Below are 27,899 nucleotides of genomic sequence, written 5' to 3' on the forward strand. Positions count from 1 at the left end.
AAATCTTTTGCAGTTTCGAGCTTCTATTAATGAAAGATCAAAAGAAACATTAGTGATTGCAGTTTGGTTTATACGAAAGTGTTTTTATGCTAAATACAAATTGTCAGAAATATCAAAACCATTTTGATAACAGAAACTAAAAGCATTCAAATGTTCTGGAGTTAAACAACTATTCCATAACATTACTGCTGTATCATTATCCAGTTAATCTAAATCTACATTCTGAATTTCTGATCCAGATAAGATACCTATAGTTTCAGTTGTATCAACGTCATCAATAAAAGTATAATTTGAATTGGGCAAGTAGACCTCATATCGAAGTGCAAAAGGATTATAGGGAAATATACCACATGATTGAAAACCAGAAATAATGTTAGCAGCAGTTAATACTTGATCCCAAGCTTTCTTGAACAATCCACAGAAGTTTGACTTATTGACTGTAACAAAGTATGTATTCATTAAATCACTACAACAAGTGTTGTAATAAGTCTTCATGGGACCAAATAGAGTACGGTCTAATGGCTGCAGCCAGTGAGAGAAATGTGCTGGCATCTCAACAACTTCAATGTTGTTGTTGTCAATAGCAACAAATAATAACTCAACTGAACTGTGAGAATCATAGCCATCAACTATTAATACCTGTGGTCTGTTAGTCCCAATGTTTGGCAAAAATGTATTTGTAAACCAAAGATATGCTATTCCTTGTTTTGTCCATCCAGTCTCACTAACACTCCATTTTGAACCAACTGGTGCATCACTTGTATTAAAAGCTTGGAGCGATTTTATTGTTTTACCTTTTGGTATTAGATGTGGTGGAATAGTTTTACCAGCTGCATTCCATAGAACGACTTGTAAGGAAGTTCATTTTCGATTGCAGTAAGAGGTGAAGCCAAGGAACGAGATTTATTAACACGCCATTTACGAGTGGCCAGCTTTGCTTGCTTTTTAAAATCAGCTGCCTCTTCGTCGTCCATTTCTGAGCGCCGTCTCTTTTTTCGTAAAAAATTCTTTGCTCTAGCGGCTTCGAGCATAGCAGAATTTTCTTTAACTCTTGCACGGTGCATTCGCTGTCTTCCGGCGGCACTCTTTGGTGGCATAATGTTTTATTTATTAGTAAATTATATATACAATAGAAAATTATGCAGCATAGTTGTAAAGAACAATCTTAATAGTAGATGTATTTATTGGCAAATAATATAAAGGTAAAACATTAGAAAACTCCCTTCAAATTAAGCACGTAAAACTGAAGTTAAAAGTGTGTGATTCCGTCACGATATTGCGTGATTCCGTCACGCACATTAAATATTTATTCACATCAACAATATATCCAATATTCATACAATTTATTCCAAATTTTAAATTTTAAGATAATATGTAGTTATTTACTTAGATGTTTGCCAGAAACAATAATAAAGTTTTGTAATTATTTCGTGACGGAATCACAGAAAATTAATGAAATACAATATCGATTTAAATTCAATCAAATTATTAAACTTACGTAATAGTTTCTGAGACCTAATTTTACATATTTACTTTCCAAGATTTCTTCTTTAAAATGATATCATTTTTACCTGTTGATGTATTTTGTAAGATAAAATAATTAAAGATATATTGTAGTTGCATTTTCCACGAAAAATTTCCAGGCATTTTGTAAACATACCGCGGTTTCACTAATTACCATAAACATTAATAAGCGAACTTATCTATTCATTTATTTAATATTTTCTTGTGATTAGATACATATTAAAGGTAGTTAAGGTTACGATTTTCGTGCATCATACGTCACTAAAATTCACGCACTTTTATCCGTAATGCTTTATTGATAAAAACAACTTTTTTTTAATTTTTATTAAGTAGACCTATTTAATAAATTTTATTAGTTATCAAGTAGGCTGGCTGTTTAAATATTTTATAATAATATATTATTTTATAATTAGAATCATACCTCTCAAAGCTTACCTATATTTATATGTGTGTGTGTGTGTGTGTGTGTGTGTGTGTGTGTGTGTGTGTGTGTGTGTGTGTGTGTGTGTGTGTGTGTGTGTGTGTGTGTGTGTGTGTGTGTGTGTATTACATATATATAAAATTGATATATACTATACATTACATCATGTTATCATTGTTAATTTTATATATTGTAGTATATCTCTGCTGTTGCTACTGTTTTTGAATGTAATAATTAAGTTGCCATTATTATTACTCTTGTTATATATCGTTAGCACTATTACTAGTTTACTTCACATTAGTTTATAACTATTTGTATATAAACTTAAATGTAAAATCTTTATTTAGAAATATACGATTGATTGATTACATACTTATATTATGTTAATATATAGTATAGATTACATACTTATGCTATTACATTTGTAAATACATATATATATATATATATATATATATATATATATATGTATGTATGTATGTATGTATGTATGTATGTATGTATGTATGTATGTATGTATGTATGTATGTATGTATGTATGTATGTATGTATGTATATATATATACATACATACATATAATTAAAATAAAATGTATTTATACATATTTTTATTTCAATAGTTTTGCTAATTAAAACATACTAAGCTTCCCAAGAAGAACCTCTTTGTTTACTCTGATCTTATTTGCTAATAACATTTTAAGTTTTTTAGACAGCATTTTATTTTGTTGTGTATTTGTGTATTATATGGCATACTTGTCGACCATTTATACTTTTCTTTAGTCAAACATGAAAAATTTGTTTAACCAAAAATACCATCGGAAACCTAAATAAATAAGCATGGAATGTTAAATACATGCATGCATTGTTAACGAAACACAACAAGGAACTGAAAAAGCTGAATAAATAGAGATTTTAAATAATTAGTTTACTATGGAGTTACCGAAATCCTTTAAGTGTTATCTATAAAATATCTATATAAAAACACAAACAAAGAATGTTCAATGATTTTGAAACGCTGACGTTGTTCCAAGAATGGCCGCCAAAAAATCAGGAAGAAAATATCTAAAATACACGCTTAAAAATAGCGTTGAGCCGTAGGCTAATTTATGTCGCGTAGAATACAACATTGAGTGTTGACGCCGGCTACACCAACACTATGTGGCTCTAAAAGCCACACTCAGTGTTGCATTCGTAAGGCCACATAAAATGTAGACTTGAAAGCCACACTTTGCAGCCATTAATGCGACACTTTTATAGAAATTTTTGCGACATAATTGTTGCATTTAATCAATGGCTTTATACTTACGCTCTTTTTGCACTACAAAACTGTTGTAAAAAAGCCTCAATATTTTTGTTGCGCTAAATGTAACATTATAGATTATACATTAGTCTGTGTTTTTCTAGGCGTTATAAATATTTTTTAGAATATTTACGCGTGGTTTATTCCGCCCATTTAAGTCTTCACGTAGTATTGGTATAACCGGGCGCATTTAAATAATTCAAATAAATTATTTTATTTATTGAAGAAAAAGTCATACTAAAGTACAAGTGTATATCATATTGGCTTACAAGGAAAACGGAATAACATCACAATAAAGTAATAAAAACTAAAATATAAATTTTATTTTAATTCCGAGTTAATGCATATAATAGTATTTTTCTTAAATCTACAAACTCAGTCACACTCAAACTCAATACAGTGAATATTAAAGTAAGAAGTCGTAAAACCTTTATATGCAAAAGCGAAGTTTAAACTTTGAAAAATAGATATCGCCGTCAGAGAAGAACCAAGAAGCTTTATGTCAACATTTTTTTTTTTTTTTTTTTTTTTTTTTTTTTGTGTCTATTATCAATAAATAATGAGTGTGTGTTCCATAAATATATCACAACAAAAAATTTTAGGAAATATTTAAATAATTAGTCGAACTTTCTGGCAGAAAGTTCTTGAAATATTTAAATAATTAGTCGAACTTTCTGGCAGAAACTTGACTTTTTGGAAACACAAAAATTGGACATACGGCCTCTGGGTTCTCGGCTAACAATATAACAAAAATAAACGAGAAAGTGTTAAAAATACCTTTTCGTTTCACAAACATATTGTTTAATTTAATGTTAAACTTTCGGCAATACTTTCTTTAAAAAAGAATTAACGATAATTCCTTTGCTGCTTATTCCAAGTAAGCTTCCGAGAAATCCATATACACAAATAGGTTCATGAGGAAAACTGACATTAAATACATAATAAGAGGCTAGCAGTAACTCAAAAGCAAAACTTTTACTCGGTATAGCTTCCAACCGTAAAGCTGTATTATCGACTAATAAATAGAGTGCCGCAACACTTAAATAAAACCGGTTGAAGAACTTTCTCCTTCTTCAATAACTCAATGGAGCTTTTAAGACTGAGGTGTGACTAAATGTTTAAGTAAAATTTCAAAAAATTAGAAAATACAAAGCTCAAAAAAGTAATACTTTTGATTATAAACCAAATGTAATTTTAAAAAAAATGTATAGAAAAAACCTACATCCATTTCTCTTTAAAATAAAGCCAAAACTGCATCAGGATCCATTCTCGGACACTTCTTGCCCTTCTGTGGAGGTGCTATCAGAAGAAAAGGGAGCGCCTTAAAGGCAAGCAAAGTTGTATCTTCTAAATAAAAATAAAATATGCTTATATACTTGTATATTTTTATAAGAAGACAGATCATAAAAGAAGCTTCTTTTGGATTAGGTGGATATATTAAACTAGAAAATAATAAATGAAATAAGATGAGAAAGGGAAACTCCACACTTTTGCAGATTGGCACATAGTCAAGTTGCAGCAGCTTAGTACTTATGCAGATTGACAACTATGCTGTAGTAATTCACATTTAAGCTATGAAATTCTTATTGAATTCATTCTCCCCACTTAGGGTAAAAGAGATATATATACCTTCATTAAATTTGTCTTCTGACAAAGTATTTTTGAACATGTCTGTTATTGTTAAATCTCTTGTGAGTAACAAAATGTTTTGTTTTCACGTGTTAAAGACCTCATGCAACGTAATATTACTTGATGCCTCTTCAATGGAACGAAACTCTTGTTTAATCTATAAAATGCAAAAAAGCTAAAAATTATTCTTATTAACTAATCTAGCTCAATTTATAAAGTAAACAAGATTTACAAATGAACTGCAAAAAGTTAAAAATAACACTCACAGCATCATTCATATCAATAAATCTTGGAAACCGCCTTATAATTGAGGTTATTGATATGTTGCTTGTTTCCTGAATCCATGCTCTTCTTACCACTCTTGTATCAGCCATCATTTTTAGTTGACTCTCTTTGTTTGAAGTTGTTGGTTGAAGTTCTCGTAATGTTTGTTTAACTTTCTCTGATGAATTTAACAGAATAAGATTGTCTCTGACAAAAAGTACAATGATTATATTTAAAAAAAAATAACTTTTGCTTTATGCGTAAATAGAATTATTTAATTAATAAAAGTTATTTGGTAAATAATAACAGTATTAAAAAGTTTTTACAAATAAAATATATATAATTAATAAACAGTTTTTATTATTTATAACATACAAAAATTACGTATAATAGTAAACTATTTTATGGATGACAGGAATAGTGTCGCAAAATTTTGGTTGTCGCAAATTTGATGGTCGAAAATGTAAAAAATCTTTTCTTTCATTATTCTTTGTTTTTTCTTTTTTTTCTGTAAAAGACGTATGCTATAAAGATAAGCAAAACGAGTAAGCAATTGCTGAAATTAACTATTTTCAACATTGTTCTGTTTTTACAATTTGCAACACTATCCCTTTTTGTTTTGTTTTCGGCATTAATCATTTAATTCATTTGCGACACTATTCCTATTTTTTGCGACATTAGGCCTTTTTAATATATTCAACACTATTCACAAGTTCATTTTTTGATACCATTCCTGTCACCCTATTTTATTATTAATGAATAAAATTAATTTTTTAACTACTGTTGTATTAACTAACTCACAGAAATAATTCAATACTTTTAGGATTAAATTGCAATATTGCTTTGAATTATATAAAAACTTTAATGAATTCAACATTTTTATCAACTGGCAAAATAAATAAAAATGTATTGGTGTATAAGTAGTAATTGAAACATTTAAAAAATTGCCAATTAAAGTTATGATAAGCAATTTTTCTATATTGTCGCTACGGGATCTTCTTTGTCTAATGAACGTTTCCAAAAAACCTGTATGTGCTTTAGCATCGTAAAAATGTTCCTATGGAATCAAACAAAAACATCGTTCTATTATGTTTGTTGATTTTGCTAAACATTTGGTTAAGTAAGTGATAATATAAAATATTTTATTTAAAAAAGGCAAAAAATATTTAATTTACAAAACCAGATGATGTTGCATTGTCACGAAATACAGGGAAAGCAGTGATAAGTGCTTGACACAATTGCTTCTTTTCTTCTTTAGATGGTCTGTCAGTCTTAAAGTATATAGAATACAGTAATACTATAAAAAAATTCAGATCATAGTTCTTTGAAAAAAGTCTTTGAAAATACTTTTTTCTTTTGTTTGGGTGATGCAATATATAACAAGATTATATACTTAAGTTTGTATGTAAGGAATATTTTGGATATCCCACACTTGTCCAAAATGGGAAATAATTACTCCGAAGCTTCCCGAAAAAACCCTTTGGAGCGAAGTATCTACATATGTTCCTGATTAGAAAAATGAAAAAAATGAAATCCTTCATGACCGTCCGAGCGAGAAATTTTAGTTTTAAAATGTAAGAAATTGCGACAAAAAATATTTTTTTGCAATCAAAAGAAAACACATTTTTTATTCACTAAACATTGATCTACACTACATAACAGATCCCTGATGCATGGGTAAGTCACTAAAATGTTTAAAAAACTTCAAAATCAAAAGTAAAATGATTGTTTAGCAAGTTTAATTTTGATTTTTTTTAAAATGATTTAACAATTGTCCACTGTAGATTGCTTTTATTCTTTTTATTCTATGAACACATAACAAAGAAATAATGTGAGAAAACAATGTGAGAAAACAATGTACTCTTTAAAAAATTGAGTTGGGGGCAGCTTTAATGTTAGTTAGTCAAGCTTTTTTGAAAAACTAAAACATAAATAAACTGAAACAAAGAGACGATGTTTTCTTGATAACTTTGCATTAAAGACGCTTGCTGTTGAAATCTACTATGCAACTCAGCAACTTTTCTGGATAGTCTGGATGACCCAGAGGCCTTTTGTATCTCTCCCAGTGGGTTCGGAAACTGTGATGAAGGGCTTCTGTTGTCTGTTCGCTGAATGGTCCAAGAGACTTTTTGTGACGATCAATGAAATCCTTGACATGAAAGAAGACAGTGTGGACTTTTGGACTCACACTTACTTTTGGCAAGGAGAGGAAAGCCAGTTGAAATTGGTCAATTTTCTTTGAGTAGTTTGAATCCAGATGATTTCCAAAGCAGGCATTCACAACTGCATCAAACTTTCTCAAAGTGTCGATGAATGGAAAAACATGAAAAGCTGAACAATTCTCTGCTTGTCTTTGAAGATGGTCAACATTTTTGAGGAGTTTGCGGCATTCATTCCCAGCAAACTGCCCTCCGTGAAAAGGCTGTTCTTTGATATGAAGAGCTTTAGGCCATTCTTCAGCCTCAGGCCAGGAGTCCTTTAGTGCCTTGAACAGATGGTTCACTACACCGAGAAGGAGATGTAGCTCCATTGGTGGTATGATGTCAAGAACAAGTGCATTGTCAGAAAAATCCAAGAGGGGCTCATGCATCACATTCTGAAATTGTTTAGCCTTTTTCATGTCTAAACCAGCTGCTTTAAATAAGGCATAAGATCTTCTGATGGATCCAAAGGTTCGAAAGTTACCATTCTGTGATAACCTATTGTGGTCAATGTCACACCATGTGCAAGGGTGTGAGCTGGCATGTGACTGAAGCCCACACACAAGGTTTGCCACCTTCAGGTCACTTGAAAGAAGAAAGTCAACTCGCTCAGAGAAGATGAGAGATAGTATTGTTCTCAAACTCTCATAGTTTTCTGGTACATCCTCTGCTACAGCAACAAGAAGTTGAGATTTCACACCACTGTCTTTTGCTGCAAAAGATGTAAGTGTCTTCTTGTCTGGTGGAGCTTGAACTTGAGAAATCAATTCATCTTCTTGAATCCCAAGGCTAACCTTGAGGAAACCACCACCACCGTCAATTCCAAGCTTGACTATGTGCTCTTTATACACTTGTCTTTTGAGCAAGACATCATTGAGAAGTTCAGAGAGATTCTTGCAGTGAACCACAATTTGTTTCTTTGTCTGAGACTTTTCATGTGTCACAGTTATGTTTGTGTGAGTGAAATGTTCAGATAGTTGTGTACCTATTTGATGGAATTTTGCCCGGAATTGAGGTTCAACAACTCTGGCTTGTGCAACATGGTTCAATGTTGAGGCCAATTTTTTGACGCTTGCATTAGACAGCCCTGTGTTTGTCTGAATGTTTGCAAGGTCTTGGGCTTTTAGAACTACTTCATCACCAAAGAGTCTTTTTGCGCTTGCTGCACCTGTATTAAAAACATTGCTATGAGTAGGAGCAAATTTTTCACATAAACAACCAAGTTTTCTTTATGGAAAGTAAAGTTTAGATTTGAACTGCAAATTTTATTTGTTAAAGGTTTTTTCTTTTGTAAAAGACAAAGACAATGACAAAGTTTTAATTACTATCAGATAAAAGATTTGCAAGTTACTGTTACCTGGAGTAATTGGCAAAGGTCGCCCACCACCACTTTGTGCTATTCTTAGGGTTCCATGAGGAGAAGCCTCTTTAGATGAAATGACTGCTGAAGCAATCTGTTCACTGACTTTGGAATCTTTTGATGCCAACATCTTTATGTTATGCCTGAATGTGAACTGATTGCATTGATGAGGTACTCCTCTTCCAATTAAGGAGAGGCAATCAGAACATCTTCTTTGGTCTTGGGATGGTAAAGGCTGTTGTGGCATTTCAAATGGGTGCTTTTGCAATGCTTTCAGGTGTCCAATTTTGCAAATGATGCAATCACACTGCTTTCCTCTTGTCTCAGGCCTAGGGATGACAGATGAGAAATCAAAAATGGGAGGGACAGAGACATTCTCACCATTTTTCTTTCTCCTCAGAAGCAGTCTGCAAGAATCACACATTCCAAGTGGGACTCGTGTGTCACAAAAGTCAACATCCTGAGAAATCAGACTCTTGACTTGGTCTTTAAGAAAACTTGTTAGCTCCCTAGAACATTTTTTCATACAGGAGACAAACTGACTTCCGACAGTCTTCATGATTTTTTGCTGAGTTTGGCATTTTTGAGTTGTGCATTCCACGAATGAAAACATGAATATGTCATTAAAATGCCTTTTCCCGAAATTTGGTTCAATATTTTATTAGGGATGTGCCACTAATACTTAAGAACTGATTTTTTCATCAAATTTTGAAAAAAAAAATTAAAATTTTTTTTGGCAAAAATCTTATTTTTTAAACTGAAATTTCTCGCTCGGACGGTCATGAAGGATTTCATTTTTTTCATTTTTCTAATCAGGAACATATGTAGATACTCCGCTCCAAAGGGTTTTTTCGGGAAGCTTCGGAGTAGTTATTTCCAATTTTGGACAAGTGTGATCCTAAAAAACACTAAGATAGAATTTGGAATTCCAGAAATATCCAGAAAAACAAAAAAAAAAAAAAAAAAAAAAACACTGAAACTTACACTTTGCAATGGCTCATAAGATATCTGCCATGAATCTTAACTAAAAAAAAAATCTTTCTTTATTGTTTATCTGCTCCATTCTATTTAGCTTATCTACTAACTCTGCTCCTTTTATCTTTGTCATGGTCATTTTTTTTAAATATTGCTTCAACAGGCCAGCCCTACATTAATTCACACACACAGATGTATATATATATATATACATATATATATACACACACACACAAATTTTTGCTGGAAATTTGTTTTTATATTATAAAAACAAATTTCCAGCAATAGTTTAACATTATCTACATAAAATTTTTAACAAAGTAAAATAGAGCTACGGAAATTAAAGTAGTAGCTTGTTGTGGTTGCTCTGCGATAATCTTCGTTGTAGAATCTATCGGTATTTCAATATCTTTGTTTTCTGCTGACATTACTTTAGGTGTTACAATATTTTTATGATTAGCAGATGTTGATGATTGAGTCCGGATCCATTGAATTAGTAATCTTCTTGAAGCCATATTGAAACCAATTTCTTTTAAGGCATCATCATCAAGTAGATTTAATATTACCAGTGTCATACCTTCATCTATATATGCACTAACAAAAACTTATATATATATATATATATATATATATATATATATATATATATATATATATATATATATATATATATATATATATATATATATATATATATATATATATATATATATATATAAATGAGATTTTTTTATTTTCGTGCAAGCCTGAAGTTAAAATTCCACAACAATGATGGTACACTGAGTTTGTCGGTCAACAACTTTTAAGTAATGTTAAAACAGCTCAAGCTGCCGTATTGTTAGATGTTACAAAAAATAAAATAAACTAGCGAAAGCTTTTCCAGATGCCGCTTTCACTCTTGCTATTTCTCATCATGATTCAAATAAAGAGTATTGGGTGTTCCTTAGAGAAAAGCACCGTCTTCATAAAGAAATTGTTGAGATGAACAAAATTCCTGTTTACCAAGTTCAAATCATGGATAAAAATGTAACGAGAGTAGAAGGATAACCTTTAGTTACTGAATTACAAACAAACGCACTTCAGAACTTTACTCCAACTGAATATTTGGAAAAGATGATGCTTTTAATGAGCAACTTTAGAGACTGCAATAAATAATTCTTTATATCAATGTTTTGAAAATCTGTAATGTTTTTATTGGTATTTTTTTTAAAAAAATAGCAATTAAATTTAATGCGTACTAAAGATATATTGGTAACAAAAGCCGGAAAACAAATGCAATATATGGATATTGATTGTTTAAAAGATATATTGTTCATTTGAAAGACCTTTGCGAAGCAATATTAACGAGATGAAAAAATCAATAAACAGCTAGCTCGAGTGATACATTATAGTGATTAAGTTAAACAAGTATTGATGGTTATGAAATCAATAGACAAGGTTGAGAAAAAAACATTAAAAGCATTTTAATGAATTCAAAAATTAAAACGATTAAAACGCTTGAATAAAAACATTTTTTTTTTGTTGAATATATCTCTCTTTAAAATAATGTCGTTATTTTTCTATTAATTTTCAAAATTTAAGCCCACTAACCAAAGTTTGCACGCTGTTGTTTCTACAATAAAATTTCTTTAAAAAAAATAAACTATTGGGTTTGGGATATTTTAATCACCATCATTGCATAGATGCCGTTCTATTTTCGGCGCTGTATAAATAAATCGTTTCTTCGTTTCTGTGACGCTGCTTTCACCTTTCTTTTTAGTTATTGGAAAAATGTTGTAAATTACTTCTGGCGTGTGTAATGAATAAAGTGTATTGTGGTACAATACGTATTTGTAAGTTTTTTTAACCCTACTTTGCCGTCGCTAATTAACTTGTACCTGTTACGTTGGGGTAATTAATTAATTAATTATACTTTTAATAAAATATGTTTTAAGTCCTAATTTGGGAAATGGCAAATTTCGTATACATAAAATAAACATTTAGAGAAAAAAATTTTGTTATTTTATCTAACTAGATATCTAGTTAAAACAACAAAGTTATTTTCCGCAAATGTTTCTTTTATATATACGAAGTTTGTCATTTCTTAATTTAGGACTTTCTTAAAGCATAGGACTTTGTTAGGTCCCACCACGGTACACTCTTGCGGAAAGTGTGGAGTTTTCCTCCACACTTCCGTCCACATTAGTGTGTAGTCTTCACTCCTACACAGAAATGTGGACTTATTTTACACAATTGTGGACTTTTTGTTTCTCCACAAGAATGTGGAATTAATTCTACTTTATAAGAGAACGGCTATTAAACTGCTTGTAGGTTTGCTCAACGAAATTTTTTTTTTATGCATTACTGTTTTTTTTTTTACGTATTTTTGTGACTTTTACACAATAATTTGCATTTCGTTCAAAGAGTCGATTTTTGCAAGTTTCTTTTAAGTCTTTTCTTACACATTATTGTAATTTTTATGCATTATTTTATATTGAATGTATTAATTGTTTCAGTTCAATTGACAGTAATTTAATATTATGACTTTAAAATGTTAACCCATCTTTTAAATTCCGTAATGCTAAAAAGAATTAAAATCAATAAAATACGATATACTGTAGCAAAAAGTTTAGCTTAAAAGAAGTTTAGCAAAAAGAAACTTAAAATGCATTATAAGCATTATTGTGATTTTTTTTTTATGATTTTTAACTTTTTTTTTTTTTGTTTTTTTACACATTATTTTTATGCATAATAATGCATAAAAATCACAATAATGTGTAAAAAAAGACTTAAAAGAAACTTGCAAAAATCGCATTATGCATTTTAAGGTTCTTTAAATATTTTTAAGATTTTTAAATATTTAAAACTTTTTACTACAGTATATCGTATTTTATTGATTTTAATTTTTTTTTAGCATTACGTAATTTAAAAGATGGGTTAACATTTTAAAGTCATAATATTAAATTACTGTCAATTGAACTGAAACAATTAATACATTCAGATGATAACAAAAATCTAGAAACCGCAAATCTAAAAAGGCAAACAATTATAATCAATTATTAAATTAAAAAACAAATATGAATAGTTATCTCCAAAAAAGAAATATACCGATAAAAGATCTCATCAATTAAAAAACAAAACAAATAAGTTGTCTTTAAATCCAACTGGGATTTAAATTCATCATAAATTTCGAAGAAAGGTTATTTTGGTAAACAAATCAGCAACGGTTGCATTATTTACAGTAATATTAAGTCACATGACTTTCTCTAAAAAGCCATAAAAAAAATCTTACTTCGGTCGGATATTCGACGGCGAAAACGTAAAAAGACATTAATAAAAACCCTAATGCCTCCATAAAACAGCTGCAAAAAGCAACTGATATAACTGTATTATCTGCTTTATTGTAATATCCGTTAGATATGCGCAACAGCATCGGTTGTTTGACTCCACGATCTTCCAGTGCTTTTAGTGCACAGTCAATTGTATCATCCTGCAATATGTATAAAATATTTTTTACATGTTTCAGTAACAGATAATGATATTAGCAATGAAAATAAACTAAAAAACTGGAAACGAGTTCTTTAAAAACATTAGTTAACAAAAAACAATACCTTGAAGTCAAAGAAAAGATTTTCCATGACCACATTTGGTAGTAAACGAGCCTTTTTAACTGATTTTTGTGGTGGGGTAGGAAGAAGCCAAACAAGGCATTCAACCGCAAGCTCACTTTTCTTGTCTAACATTATATAAGAAAAAAGTGAAAAAAAGTTAGACTGATATTTATTTGCAAGATTTGCTACTCTTTCAAATAAAAAATATGAGCACAAAAAGATTTTTATAATTTTTATTCAGGTAGAATATAATTTAAAATAGTGTTAAAAATAGTAAAAACTTGAATATATTAGTTAAGTTATATAAAGTTAAATTACCAGTTAAAAATTTTTAACTGATTTTAAACTGATTTAAACGATTTTCAGAAAATAAGTATATTCGAACTAAAACCTATTATTCTGCTACTAAGTTTTCTAAGTTTATTACAATTTTTAACTGGTAAAAGTTCATAATTTACCTTCATCTAATTCATTTGTTAAAGAAAACATTAGGGTATGCAATGACGGCTTTGATTTGACATATTCCAAAATTTTAGGTTTGTATTTCTGCCACTCAACATGCAATCTTGTTTCTAAACAATTGCTACTTTGGAATTCTTTAAGAATCAAATAAGAGTATATATTTACACACACACATATACACAGAATAATTTTAATTATAATTTCATTATTTAATAAAAAGTTTATAATTTCATTTAAATTTAACTGTTATTAGAAACAAATAACTCATGTACTTTAAATATCAATATATAAGCTTTAAAAAATAAATTTAAATATACTGATTCTGGCATGTCTAATCCATTCCTGCAGAAACCTTCTTTCTGCCATCCTAAATCCTAATTGAATAAGGTCCGCTTCTGTGGCTAATAAAAATGACCTTAGCGTAAAGCCAGATTCTAAAATAAAACAAAATAATATATAAAAATATTTTTATATGTGTATTCATTAATTAAAATTTGATTAATTTTCTAATTTTTCTTAACAAAATCGTTTTTTGTTTAGAGTTTAATTAAACCATTTATATTAGGTGTGTTTATTTCAAGAGAAACTCAACATCTTTTAAAAGATACACGTATTAAAAGAGAGAAACTCATACCCAATAAAGCATGTTGAATTTCATCAGGAAGAATGGATAACTCCAATACAGTGGCGAGTGTGTTGCTTTAACTCATCGTTTAAAAATATATAAACTAAATATAATCAAAATAATAATTCCAAATAAAAAAATCAAAAAACCTCAATAAAAAAATAATTAAGTTTTAAAAAACGCTTTAACTTATTTGAACAAATGAAAAATTTTGAAGAAATATTTTTTCTATAATTTTTTTTAGATTTGCTATAAAGAAAACATTGAAGAAACTTTAACCTTTATATTATTAAAAAAACCAAAACTCAAACAATAAAACCTTGCTATTGAATGATCTATATAAAGCAACTTAAGTTTATACTATTTACACAAGATATTACAAATTAAAAAACATGATAGGGCAATCAAACAAAGTGCTTCTTTTCAGTAGTTGCGAGCAAACTATGACAATAAAGTGTGTGATAATCAACAAAATTAGAAAGCTTGAAAATCTGATATTCTGGTTGACAAAGAAATATTACTTCATAAGAATGAAGGTGATAAGTGAAATTGTTTGTCTTCACAATTTCTAAGACCAAATACCACTCCTCTCCTCTGTTTATATTAATTTGATTATCATTTGCGGTTGAAATAAAACATACAATTTTTCCAAAGTTTGCCAAGCCAGACTCCCTTATCTATATTAATTGCAATGAAATTTCCTTGCTTGTATTCAACACTTCCTACATGTAATGTTTTTGCAATAGCAATTACTTCACATGATTTAAAACACAGTGTATTACGTAAAGCATTATAAAAAGGAAGCAAATTAGTAGATTCAATGCTATATTTTACCGCTGTAATAATTTTGCGAATGTGTTTGTTAGAGAGTTGTGACTCCAAAGCCTGCTGCTGATGTCTATGTGCTAGAGTGTGACAAATAATGGTAAAATTGCATACAATATGAGCACACCTTTTGAAAAATGAATTTTTTAATTCGTATGGCATACAACTCATGCCAACAAGTGGACCGGACTTTGTTATAATATTGGGCAAATGGATAAGAATATGATGCTTTGGACGTAACCTTACTTCATTGTTGCAGTATAACTTGCTAAACATAGATAAATGATCACTAATAACATGCTTCATATAAACAATCATTTCATGTGTAAAACATGGTGCAAAAATCATATCAATTAAATGAGACAAGTGACCCTGCTAGCACACAACGTTGAAAAAACGTTGAAATAACGTTGATCGACGTTGATCAACGTTGTTACAACGTTGTTTCAACGTTGTTTCAACGTTGTTTCAACGTTGTGTGCTTGCTGGGGAAGCAGAAATTTCCAGTTTTTATTCTTTAGAGGGACAATTTTTCCAACAGCCATTGGTAAATACTTGAGCAGAGCCCACCATTGTACTGCTTTCATAGAGGGTGCAAGTACATGCCCTGGTTCTTGCATTTTGAAAATTTCTGCAGGTTTATGAGTCTTTTCAATAGTTATTTTTCCCCATAGCAAACAAATAGCTTTATTAATATCTGATAGAGTTAGGCACTTATCTAATATGACCAAACCATGAAGTATACAACCTAATTCCGCAAGCACATAATATCTATACACCAATTATCTGTCACATGATAACCTTTTATTTTATTGAGTGAACATTTAATCTTTACACCTCTGTAGTGATTTTTCAATTTATAACTGTTCTTATTGCTTGCCCTACTTGCTTCTAAATTAATTAGATCTGTTTTGTAGCTATGCACAGTGCGCATCTGAAACAGTTCATCTTCAAATTTACTTTGAACATCAGTTTTTGTTGCACAGCAAATTGTACAAAAATGACTGCCAGAGAAAGTTTCAAGAAATCCAAGCAAGCCATTAAGAGCCAAGTTATCAAGTAACTTGGCAAAGACTTGCATAAATTGTACAACTACCTAAAACTGGAAATACTCCTTGTAATCCAAGAGTGCTTAACTCCTGTATCTCATCAACCAATTTGCTTAAAATTGGTCCATGACCATAAATTGCAATATCATGAGTGTAACCCATTGCTAACAAGTGCACATTGCCAAAACAAGAGTTAAATGCGTGTGGAAGATTTTTTATAGTATAATAAAAGACACCAATGTTATGAACTGAGCCTCAACGGATTGGTTACACCTAAACCATCATAAAACAATTGGATCATTAGAGAAATTTTAGAGACATCACTAAAGAGGTAATGTTCTTTAAAACGACTTCCGTCTGAGAAGTCTGTTAATACACCAGGTCTACACTTTTTCTCGAGAATTGCTATTACATAGGCCTCATTCTGTAACAAAGTAAATAAAGTTTTTTTGATAGAAACATATTGGAACTGATCATATACAAATTTGCTATGCCCACAATGAGACTCTAATCGTGGCATATAACAAATACCTTCAGGTTGCAAAATAAGAATCAATGCGATAACGTGTTGATAAAAAATCAAGAGGATTATTGCATAGTTCCAATTTGGGTTGCATTTCTTGAAAAATTTGGTCAATAACTGCACGATCAATACCAGCTAATAATAAACTTTTATTAAATTCTTCTTTAAAATAACATGATAGTGATCCAGCCATATTATTATATGACTGGACAATTGTCGGTATGATACCATAAGGTATGCTACTATTTGCACGAAGTTGTGTTACAAGTGATGCTCCTTTAGCTTTAACATCCTGCAAAAAATCTAAACTATTTACCGACGAAACAACATCTAGATTAGGAGATGAATCTTGTATACGATTAATAGAAGGAGAGTAATTATCACATACAAATAAACTTTCTGGTGTTTCTTCTATTAACGCAGCTGCATCACTAACTCTCACTGTATTTGTTTCGTGATACAAATTTAAATGTCTAATAAAATTAAACAAAGCCGAAAACGAACTTTTGCACTTATCCTGACGACAACATATTGGTATAGATAATTGTTGGTTGTATTTATGTTGTTGCAAACGAACCCTTAACTCAGAAATATTATTATAATCATTATTGCAAAGATAACATATAAACATTCTTAAAATATGCAAATTTTTTGAAAATAACTATTGCTTTTGTAACTCTATAAATGCTTGAAATGGCGGCTCAAATTATATCACGCGTTTCTTGCGCATTATTTTATTCATCATTAATGTGCAATGTTTCAGTTTTTAAAGAATTTACACTCGACTAGCTTTTTATGAAATAATAACTCCACAAAATTGTGCAAATTACGGCCTCTACACTTAAGTGTGGAATTTTATGTCCACACTTTCCGCGAGAGTGTATATATATATTAGAGTGTGTCAATTTTGGATTTTTTTTTTTTTTAATTGGGGTGTTACTAAAAGTTGCAGAATTTCATGGAGAATCCATATCTGGTTTTAAAACTTGTATTAAAAAAAAATTTGCTTAGGTGATTTGCCTTTTTATATTTCAATAAAATTTTGACCTGGTTTCTCAAGAAAACCTGGCTTTTATTTAAATATTAGTGAGCTACTTTAATTCGTAGACATAAACTTTCTATTTGCCTCTTGAATTCGTACAAATCCATCTCTCTTTTCATGAGTATACACTTACTTGAAGCTTCTGTAACTTGCTTCACACAACGTTCAATAGATTGCCCATGACATGGCCATTTCGGCACCTGCATAGGTTTTGATAAAAACTCATTGACTTCAGAAGTTGTTAGAGAGGTAGTTAGGACTGGTTCATAAACTGGAGACTCCCATGATATCAGGTCTACCAATTTTTCAGCATTAAAGTTCAGAATAGGAGTCTTTCTTGGTCAGGGAGATGAATCACCTTTTTGTAGATCCTCATTTCCAGTACTTCTAATATCTTTTATCTTCTTAACAGCTACACTTCTATCCTCTTCAGTACTAGAACACAACAATGTTTGAATTATACACTCACTGAAACAAAACCAAGTAGATCTTTGAATAGAGGGCAATACTATTTTAACAACACTTTCTTTTTGGAATTTGAGTTGTTGCAACTGGTAAAGTTTATGTTTAGGACCTTCAATCCAAGAATGTTCAACTTTGATCTTAAACCAGCAAGTAAAATAAACACCCACTATAAACTCTGTGATAGACCTTAAATTTTCTAAATCTTTACCTTGAATACCATGTTTAGAGATCCATATTCTACATATTCTGTAAGCAGTAGTTAACCATCTTGAATGTGAAACAGGCCCAATTTGTAATAAATGAAGCTTTGGTGGTAAAATACCACTTCTAATGGCACAGACAAATTTATAACCATAAAATTGATCTGGAGATAACTCATTTATTATTTTATCATCCAGAGAAATAAGTGAATTACCAATTTTAATAGTTTCAAATGATGGATTTATATCTAGATCTGTAGCCAGATCAAGCATGGATCCGATAACACCAGACCATTTATTGTTAGATCTTGTTTCACCATCTAAGTTGGTTATAAGATGCCTCAGTGGCAACTCATTTGTATGGAGTTGACATATAAGCCAAACAAGTTTTTTTCCTAATTTTATTTCTATATGTTTGATGACTCCACCCTCCCAACCAGTGTTAACATTTGTAGAGTCTCCACCAACAGCTTTCAAAGATTTGTCAATACCTCTCACAGTCAACCATTCAGCAATATTATTTGCTATTGTCTCTGCATGCTTAAGAGGTTTTGTTGCTTTCTCAGGATTAAAGTGAAATTAATACTTTCCTCCAGGTTCCATACAAACAGAGTAATGCTCTTCTTTCACAGTTACTGGAAATTTTGCATTTGAACCATCAAGTTCAGTCATTTGTTTGGTTTGATCAATTCTCCCATCAAAAAATATGCACTTCACTTCTCCATTTTTTGTTAAATTGTCAAAATCTTTATTAAGCTCAGAAACAATTTTTTCTTGCACTCTAAAAACTTTACAATGGTCAATAACTAAACTTTTATCATCAGATGTTATTAATCCTACATCAATAAGTGTTGCTGTGGCGATTGCAGCTGTAGCACGTAAAGACACCCCATATCTATGTGAGGAGAAGTTATATATAAATATATATAGTATAAACACATAGTTAATAAAAAAATTATCTAAAAAATTTAAACCTTATGCTATTCATAGCTATGTGTGTAATATCCAAGGTATTGTAATGCTTTTTATTTCCTTCTAAAGGTTTCACTAGCTCTAGAGGTAATTCTACATTAGTAATCTCATTACTTTCATCAACTGCTACTGTTTCATTACTGAAATCACTTTCATTTTGATAGTTTATCTCATCTGACTCATGTTTTGTTTTTTTATCAACATATTAACAGCATCACATTTTACAATTGGACATTTGCATACTAATATATCAAAAAGTTTATCAAGTTTTGTCTCAAAGTTTAATATTTGTTTCGCTCCTTTTTTTCTTGGACAAGCAATTGCTGAAGCCTCATTCCACAATGTCACTATTTTATCACAAATCGTTTTGTCAGTAATTATTTTAGGTGATGTAAATTCCAAATTTGCACATGACCACTGATGTAATAAAGCTGGAAGTATATCTTTGGTCATCTCTTTTACAGGATAATTTCTTTTTTTTATGTCATCGCAGTCCTCTCTCAATAAAATCATATACCTTATAATGTCTCTATTAGTAGGTAATTCTGAAACCAAAAACTGTTTTCCTGCACCAAATGCAACACTAACTTGTGTACTAGTATTTAATCTGGTTTTGGGTGGCATCATACCTCTAAGTTATAAAATACTTACAACAAATTTATATTGGTAAGGAATGAAAAAAGATTTTTAGAATATATTACAAGAACAAAAGCAATTGTATTAGAATTCTTAAACTAATACTTAACAATATACATTTAATAATTATGTAGTTTAGTAATTTACTGACCACCATTAAGATGGAAAAAAATTTTTTTTTCATTTCTGTAATTTCTTTTTAGAAATAAAAAATTATTTTGCATAAGTATTATACAAAATAAATTTAAAATTTGACTTATGTTAAGTTAAATAATTTTTTTACAGCCCAAATATGACTTTTTCATATCGATTGTAAGTCTGTTTTTTTTACCGACCAATATTGTGCGGTAACCTCTTCGTTCCGTTTAAAAGAAAATGAAAACCGTTTATACTTCCAAAAAAAAGCAATCACCTTAGCAAATATTTTTCTGATTTAAAAAATGAAATCAGATTTGGATTCTCCATAAAATTTCACAACTTACTTATACCCCAAATTTTACTTATCTTTTTTTTTAAAAAAAGTCTGAAATCGACACACCCTAATATACATATATAATTATGTATATATATATATATATATATATATATATATATATATATATATATATATATATACACGCCGTCAAATGCGCGTTTTTTTGTTAATAAATTCGTTTTGACATGTGACATTTTTTTATTGAAACAGACTTTCGGTAGGATAAGATTTTTTTTTGCTACCGACAGTCGGCAGTCTATTTAAAATTATTTATTCTACCGAAAGCGTGTTTTATTGGTTGATTTGACACGTGAAATTCTTAGCCAATGAAACGGTTTTTCGGTAGGATAAGAATTTATTTTTGGCTACCGACTTTCGGTAGGCTATTGACGGCGTGTGTGTATATATATACATATACATATATATATATATATATATATATATATATATATATATATATATATATATATATATATATATATATATATATATATATATATATATATATATATATATATATATATATATATATATATATATATTAGGCCACTGCCTACTAGGTGTTTTTTTTTTAAATCATAAAGAGTCACCCTGGCATTTGTTTATTGCAACGTTGATAACACAAAACAATAAGATTTACTTTTTTAAAAGTTATTTTCACTTCGGGAAATTGGATTTAATAATCACACTTTTTAGCCATTTTGATATGTTTTAAAGCCTATTTTTTAGTGGTCTAAAAGCCCGGTTTACTACTTCTGGTGCCTGTGTGCAATAGTAATTTTAGGAGCCCACAGATAAAAATATAATTTTATACTAACAGTCTTCTTAAATTTTTGCAGTTGGTTGAAAGAAAAGGTTTCAAAGATAAAAAACAGAAAAACTATCGAAAACTAAGATTAAACCAAATTTTTAATAATTACAATAATTTTATGTGTATTTTTAGTTATTTTGAGTAGTTGTTAAATTAATTATAAAAAAAAAAAGTTTTAAGGTGGTCCTATACTAATAAAACCAAAATTTTAAAAATACACTCATATTTTATGATTTTCATATAAGAAATAGTGTTTTATATTAAAAGCACAGTAAAGAAAAAAAATAAAAAAATTTTTTTTTTGGTCAAAATTTTGGGTCCATGAACCCTAAAAATGGACTAAGCGCTGCGATAAACAGCCTGTAAACTATTAATGGTATGATCATGAAATTTTCACAGCTTTTTAATATCAGATAATTACACTCATCCTGCCAAAATCAAATAATTTAACAAACTATTGAAGCTTTTGTAAGAAAACAGGCTTAAGGCCTAAAAAAAAGCCCTGAAAAGGCTTAGAACCTAGACCTTATTTTTAGAACCAGTCAACTAACATGAATTCTTTTGGTAAGGTGAATGTGCATATATATAATAAACAACTCCTGAAAATTTCAACACAATCAGACAAACCAATCTCAAGATATTTATCGCAGCGTGCTTAAAACTCACATATTGAGAAAAACAATTATAAAGATTTTTAATGAAAAAAAAACTTTTCAATATATAAAAAGGTCAAAAAATTATTGAAAAACAAAACGACTTGAGCATTATTGAAAACACAGAAAAAAAAAAAAAGTGAAAACTCTGATATTTGAAAAACAGTTAACCAAAATAGAATTATTCAATGAAAAAAAGCTTGAATATAAAAAGATAATATACAATAACTACGTTGCAAAATACAATAACTGCCTTAACATAAATTTAGTTTTAAAAATAACAAAAAACTAATATCTAAAAAACTCCTGCTTCATAAGATACACCTTCACTTTCATTTACTTTATCTGTAAAACCTTTTCGTTGGGCACAAAGCAGCTTTCTTCTTTGTTTTACTGAGTCAAGCGACTTCTTTTCCATCATCTTTATTCTTTCTTGGTCTATTTTGGTACAGTACTGAGTAGCAAATGTACCTGGTGTAACATTTAAATTTTCAAATATGTTCAATATACCAGAAATACCATCATTAAATGAAATTACTGCTGATGCAACACTTATTTCTAAAGTGGTACGGCAAACAAAAATCTCTTTAGGACAACGCTTCCAAATGATAGCATTAATAGATTCATTTGAGTTTTGAGTTTTGCCATGTAAACATCTACTAAGAAGCATATCATCACTAAGGTCAAGAAAAATGGGTTTAATTTTATCCCTAATAATAATTGGTATTCCAGGTTTTTCCTTGTAAGTTTTTGTGTTATTAATTTTATCACACTGATATTTACACCAAGAGTCATTAGTTTGAGGACACATATAGTGTCGTAATTCCAAACTCAAAGCATCTGAGCAGTGAAACAAAACAGCACCAATTGCTTTTTTCATTTGGTAAACTGTTGAACCAGTATTTTTACGCACTGCAATACCATAATAATTTTGAAGTTTATTAATCAACTTATCAGTTAATCGACCTTTACCTCCTAATGATTTGCCATCTGCCAACTTGGTTTTGTCGGTGGATTTGAGTTTACGTAGTCTATTACCAACTCGTTTTTGCACATGTCCTACACATTCTAATTTTTCAACAATCAAACCTGGGTAGGGATCACTTTTTAAAACCTCAGCATATGCTTTGGAATCCCCATCTCTAATGTAATGAGTATATCGAAGTCCCCTTTTGTCTATAGATTTCATAAAACAATCTACAATTCCGGAAACTTCCATAGATCCAGCAGATCCTTCGTGATTAATTAAACAATCATGAGTTTCCAAAAAATTTTCATAAAGTTCTGGATCGCTATCTTTTCTTGATTCCCATGATGTACAGGCATTGCATATTTTTGAAAGAACTCGATAGTCAACACATTTCCCTGAGTCACTAGCAATAACAGTAACAACACCATTAGGTGAGGAATGACCCCTTTTTTGCCAAGTTCCATCACAGGAAACAACTACATCAGCTAATACATTAATATCAAAATCATTTGGTTGGATATTGTTGTTAAGATATCGAAATTCATTTGCTGCATTTTTCATTTTCACATCAGCTACACTTTGGTATATCATATGAATTTTATCTTGAATATCATTAAATGCTTTTATGTTCATTGGAGGAGGTAAGTTCATTAGACCACAAAATTTTTCCAAACCAGAATGACCTTTTCCTATCTCCCTTATGGCAACAACAGATCTATAGTTTATTTCAAATGGTGACATTCCTGGACCTTGCTTTTCAATCTCTTTGCTAGAATAAAAAGACTGTTTCCAATCGCACGAAGATGTTGTACAAGAAATGTTTAAAAACACAGCCAAGCCTTTCTTTTTTGATAAATCAGTTGAGATTTCAATTGAATTATTATGACATTGAGGACAATGTCAAATCAAAGTAACAATTGATTTTAAAATGTCTGTGTCAATAAGTATAAAGCATGAAGGCAATTTATTTGAATCATTATTTTTTGCATTACTATTTTTACTGCTATGTGATAACTTTTTTGAAGATGTTGATGTCAAGATATTTGATTGAGTTGAGTTAGTGATTTCCAATTTAGAAGTTAAATTGATGCTGACTGTTGATGCTGAGGAAAATTGATTTCCTCTAAAGTACTTTTTTTTGAAAATCCTGTTACCACCTGCTTTCCTTCTTAAATTTGAATCACATTTATTTTTTCCCATAATAAAAACAAGCACGAGGCACAAAGTATAACTCAAAGCTGATTTTTCTATAAGTAATATATGTAAACATAGTAATTGTACTTAAAAATCATGGCTTATTTAGGAAAATAAACATGAAACAGTTACTGGCACCAGTGTCAAAAACTAAAAGTAAATGGCGCAATATTCTAAAACGCCTATTTTCTAATATAAACAACCCGTTGCTAAGGCCGTTGCTAAGATAATTATTTAACTTCACTGTGAAACTTGCTTTTTTAGAGCATTTTTAAATTCACTCCCTATAATGATCTATATATATTTAGAATGTAGAATGTTTGGGCTTCAAGAATATGCAATTTTTGAAAAATCGATTTTTTTGATTTTTTTTTAGTATAGGACCACCTTAATAGGAAGTTCATTAGCATTTGGGAGCTAAATCGTGAAGCCTGTGTCCATTTCAGCAACTGCTCCCCTCCCTAGAAAACCGGCCCTGGAAGTCGATGTAATTAGGACATTAATATCAATAGAACTATACTTAGATAATTGACTACAGTAAATATTTCATTCAGCAGTTAAAGAAAAAAACAAATAAACAAAAAGTATAACTAACATACTAGACATTCATTTTATAAAATAGTCACACTTTTTTACGTTTCTTTTATTCTCTCTTCGACTTTGGGTTTTAGTCAAAATGAATTTGTGTCTCTTTTCGTAACCATAAACCTGTTTAGATGCCTCTGAGGTTAATTTGACTGGTCTCTCCACAGATTGAGAATTCTTAGGCATATCTATTACACAAAGTTTTAGGTTTGATTTAATAGCCTCTCTCAGAATTTCTGATATTATGCAAAGAGTTGTTGGGGGGCTCAACCTGAATATCATCAACAGAAACAAGATAATCCAAAGACTCAGCATCAAAATTTATTTTCATTATGGATTTCGACTTAAGCTTTGGTTTAAAAGTAATGTCTTCTTTTAATGCCCTTATTTTAAGGATTTGGTTGAGGGGTTGATTTCCTATATTCAGATTTTCATCTAGCAGCATGCAGTACAGGAAATTTTCTTGCAAACAACAATATGAATTTCCTTGTAAGTTCTTAAAAACAATGCTCTGAATCCTGCTGTCTTGAAGCTTGACTAATTGAATGGTTTTATACAGAAGTTGACAAGCATCTTTGTATTTTCCAGAGCGCTTATTAGCAAACCACATTACACAATACACTTGGACAATATATTTAGTCGTTACTAATAATTCAGGAGATGGTTTATCAGTCCTAACATAAACCTTAATTATTCTTAAGGCTAGAGTTAGCCATCTAGCATGAAAAATTGGTCCAGGTTTTTTTGCAAGAAATTTTTTACATATAAAACCTTTTGAGATACCCACACAGTACTCATAAAGCATTTGCTGGTCTGTACTAAGATTGCTTATAACCTCACTGCTAACAAACAACTCTATTTCCGAATATATGGGAACAAACTCAAATAATACCTGTTCATGAAGAGTTTGATGAGATGCAGCATCTCAAATAGGCCCCTTATAAGACTTAGGACTATTTGTGTTTCCATCTAATACACATATGATGTGTCGCAGTGGAAGTTCAACTTGATGAAGCAAACATCCTAATAGGTGCAAACTTCTTTTAGGAATTTTTTTCCAGTTTTACAACCAAACCGTTATCTGCAGTTGTATTAGAAGTTGTGTTATCTATAATAACAGCGACTAAGCTCTGAACACTATTATATTCTGTTAAAACATCTGCAGTAGCTTTTGCCATGTTAGCGCCAGTTCCATTAGGTATAACTACATGAGTCAAATAATTTTGTGCTGTTGGTCCATATTCTGCTGTAAATGTAAGATGATGTTCTTCTTTGGTAGAAGCAGCAATAATAGGATCTTCATCAGTGTTATAACTGACAGAATGTACTAATGTAGACTTTTCAATTTTTCCATCAATTCCAATAACCTTTAATTCTTTAACATCAGCTAAGTATTTAAAACTTATGATAGTGCTGATTCTTTTTTTTTCTCCAAAAACCTTTTATTCAGTTATTATTTGTGATTTATTAAATTTTTTTACAAAACCATAGTCTATTAATACAGCTGTTGCTAATGCAGCTGTTGCAGCATCACTTATTTCAAATCGTATAGCAGCTTTTGCCAAATTTGTTAAATGAGTATAATTTTTTTCAACTGGCACGGTTATAGAAAAGTCTGGATCAGATTCAAACTTATTATTTTTATCAAACAACTCAGTATCATCAGATTGGGAATCACATTGAATTTCCACAGCAGGCAACTTAATACATCTTTTTATCTGCTTGTTAGTTTCTCTCTCTTGCTTCCTTTTTTCTCTGGCAGCTGTTATTTTATCTACTGTGCCAATTTGAAATCTTCCTGTTATTCCAATTTTCAATTTTTGATCTTTTAAATATTCTCTATCCAATAGTGGTACCTAAAACAATTTTAAACTTTTTTAACAAGGTGTTTACGCAGTTCAATAACAAACTTGTTAAACTAACTCTAGAATAGAATAAATACAATAAAATAGTTTCAAATATATTTTACAATATCCTAAACACTTAAGAAAATCACAGTTCAAATCATCTCTTAGGCTTTTTTTTTCAATAATAATAAAACAAAATAAAGTATTTAGCTGACAAAATGGAAGAAAAGTATACTATTTTTTCACTCTGACGTGAATTTGGTTGTTACTATCAGATTCAAAGCTCTCCAAATTACTACAGATTAAAGAGTTAAATAAAGTCTTATTTTTAAAATTAAAATTATCTACCTTTTTGCCACTTTCACAGAGACAAGCAAAGTGTGTTGTTTTGCAATTCAAAGGATTCTTACACTTAACAGATCTATGCATTAGAAAAATTGCATGTATTATAAAAATATTTAAAATCTATTAGAATAATTTTAATATCATTTTTATAAAAAAGTATTACAGAAAAACTGAAAACAAAAACATATCATTAAAATTGTAAAATTATGTAAAACTATCCAATGCAACCTATTTAATTTAGCATTTAACTTATAAAAAATATCATATCAAGTTATAAACAATTATTTTGTATAAAGTTTAGCACAAGCTAAAAATAAGTATTGCATATAAAAATGAAATTAACAATTTTTCTAACCTATTATTGCAACCTACTACTGGAAGTCCACAACCACAAGAAGACAAATCAAACAAATGCTCAAAGTTGTAATCAAGATATTCCTTGTTTTTGTTTGCATTTTTGCATTTTCCTTCAGCAGATAAAACTCTCTTAAGAAGTCTAGAAATTTTTTTGGCTACTAACATCTCATGGATCAGAGGAAGCTTAGGATTTACTCTACTCCACAACTCATTTGTAACTTTTCTTTTGAGTTCTTAGGTTTTTTATTATTTTAGACATTTCCCTTTAAGTGTGTGTGTATATATATGATATATATATATTCACACACACATTTATTTAATATTACATTAGAAATAGTGTAAAATAATAACATAAATACTAAAAACAGAAATTCTAGTTTAAAGTGTTTTAATTATGACTTCGGAATTCTAAATATGAAACTTTTTGTTCACCAAAATTGCTAGCGCCCCTCATCCCTAAAACAGATGAGTCAATATTTATTTGAACTCAAATCCCTAAATAGTCATTAATTTTTTTAAATTTATATTTATTGGAATTTTTTTATTTATAGCATAAAAACATTTTCCAGGGTGACTCTTATTAGATCTTAATCCTGGCA

At 29.8% G+C, this 27,899-nt stretch overlaps 3 protein-coding genes and 5 pseudogenes across 4 annotated transcripts in view; 1 reads left to right on the forward strand and 7 right to left on the reverse strand.

The window, feature by feature from the left end:
* Window positions 1–27,899, forward strand: part of LOC149884570 (uncharacterized) — a 317,612-nt gene that overhangs the window by 180,272 nt on the left and 109,441 nt on the right. The gene's annotated exons all lie outside the window — the stretch shown is intronic.
* LOC149884602 (uncharacterized) lies at window positions 205–1,097 on the reverse strand. Its single transcript, XM_090094518.1, has 2 exons — window positions 923–1,097; window positions 205–848 (listed from the first exon to the last, which is right to left on the reverse strand). Exons 1-2 carry the CDS (start codon window positions 1,095–1,097, stop codon window positions 205–207), a joined length of 819 nt encoding a protein of 272 aa, XP_089950644.1.
* Window positions 3,947–4,914, reverse strand: LOC149884603 (uncharacterized; annotated as a pseudogene).
* Window positions 4,960–13,396, reverse strand: LOC149884604 (uncharacterized; annotated as a pseudogene).
* On the reverse strand, window positions 7,114–9,258 carry LOC149884605 (uncharacterized). Its single transcript, XM_090096023.1, has 2 exons — window positions 8,697–9,258; window positions 7,114–8,507 (listed from the first exon to the last, which is right to left on the reverse strand). The coding sequence occupies exons 1-2, from the start codon at window positions 9,256–9,258 to the stop codon at window positions 7,114–7,116; spliced, it is 1,956 nt and encodes a 651-aa protein (XP_089952149.1).
* On the reverse strand, window positions 14,687–17,379 carry LOC149884606 (uncharacterized; annotated as a pseudogene).
* LOC149884607 (uncharacterized) lies at window positions 17,845–20,051 on the reverse strand (annotated as a pseudogene).
* LOC149884608 (uncharacterized) lies at window positions 24,773–27,490 on the reverse strand (annotated as a pseudogene). The gene is made up of 3 exons (XR_016455219.1): window positions 27,299–27,490; window positions 26,947–27,019; window positions 24,773–26,607 (listed from the first exon to the last, which is right to left on the reverse strand). The product of XR_016455219.1 is annotated as an uncharacterized LOC149884608 (transcript).

This window comes from Hydra viridissima, unplaced genomic scaffold, assembly GCF_058129835.1.
Source record: "Hydra viridissima isolate aposymbiotic clone 2 unplaced genomic scaffold, HvirCarnegie_v1 scaffold_8, whole genome shotgun sequence".
NCBI classification, from domain to species: domain Eukaryota; kingdom Metazoa; phylum Cnidaria; class Hydrozoa; order Anthoathecata; family Hydridae; genus Hydra; species Hydra viridissima.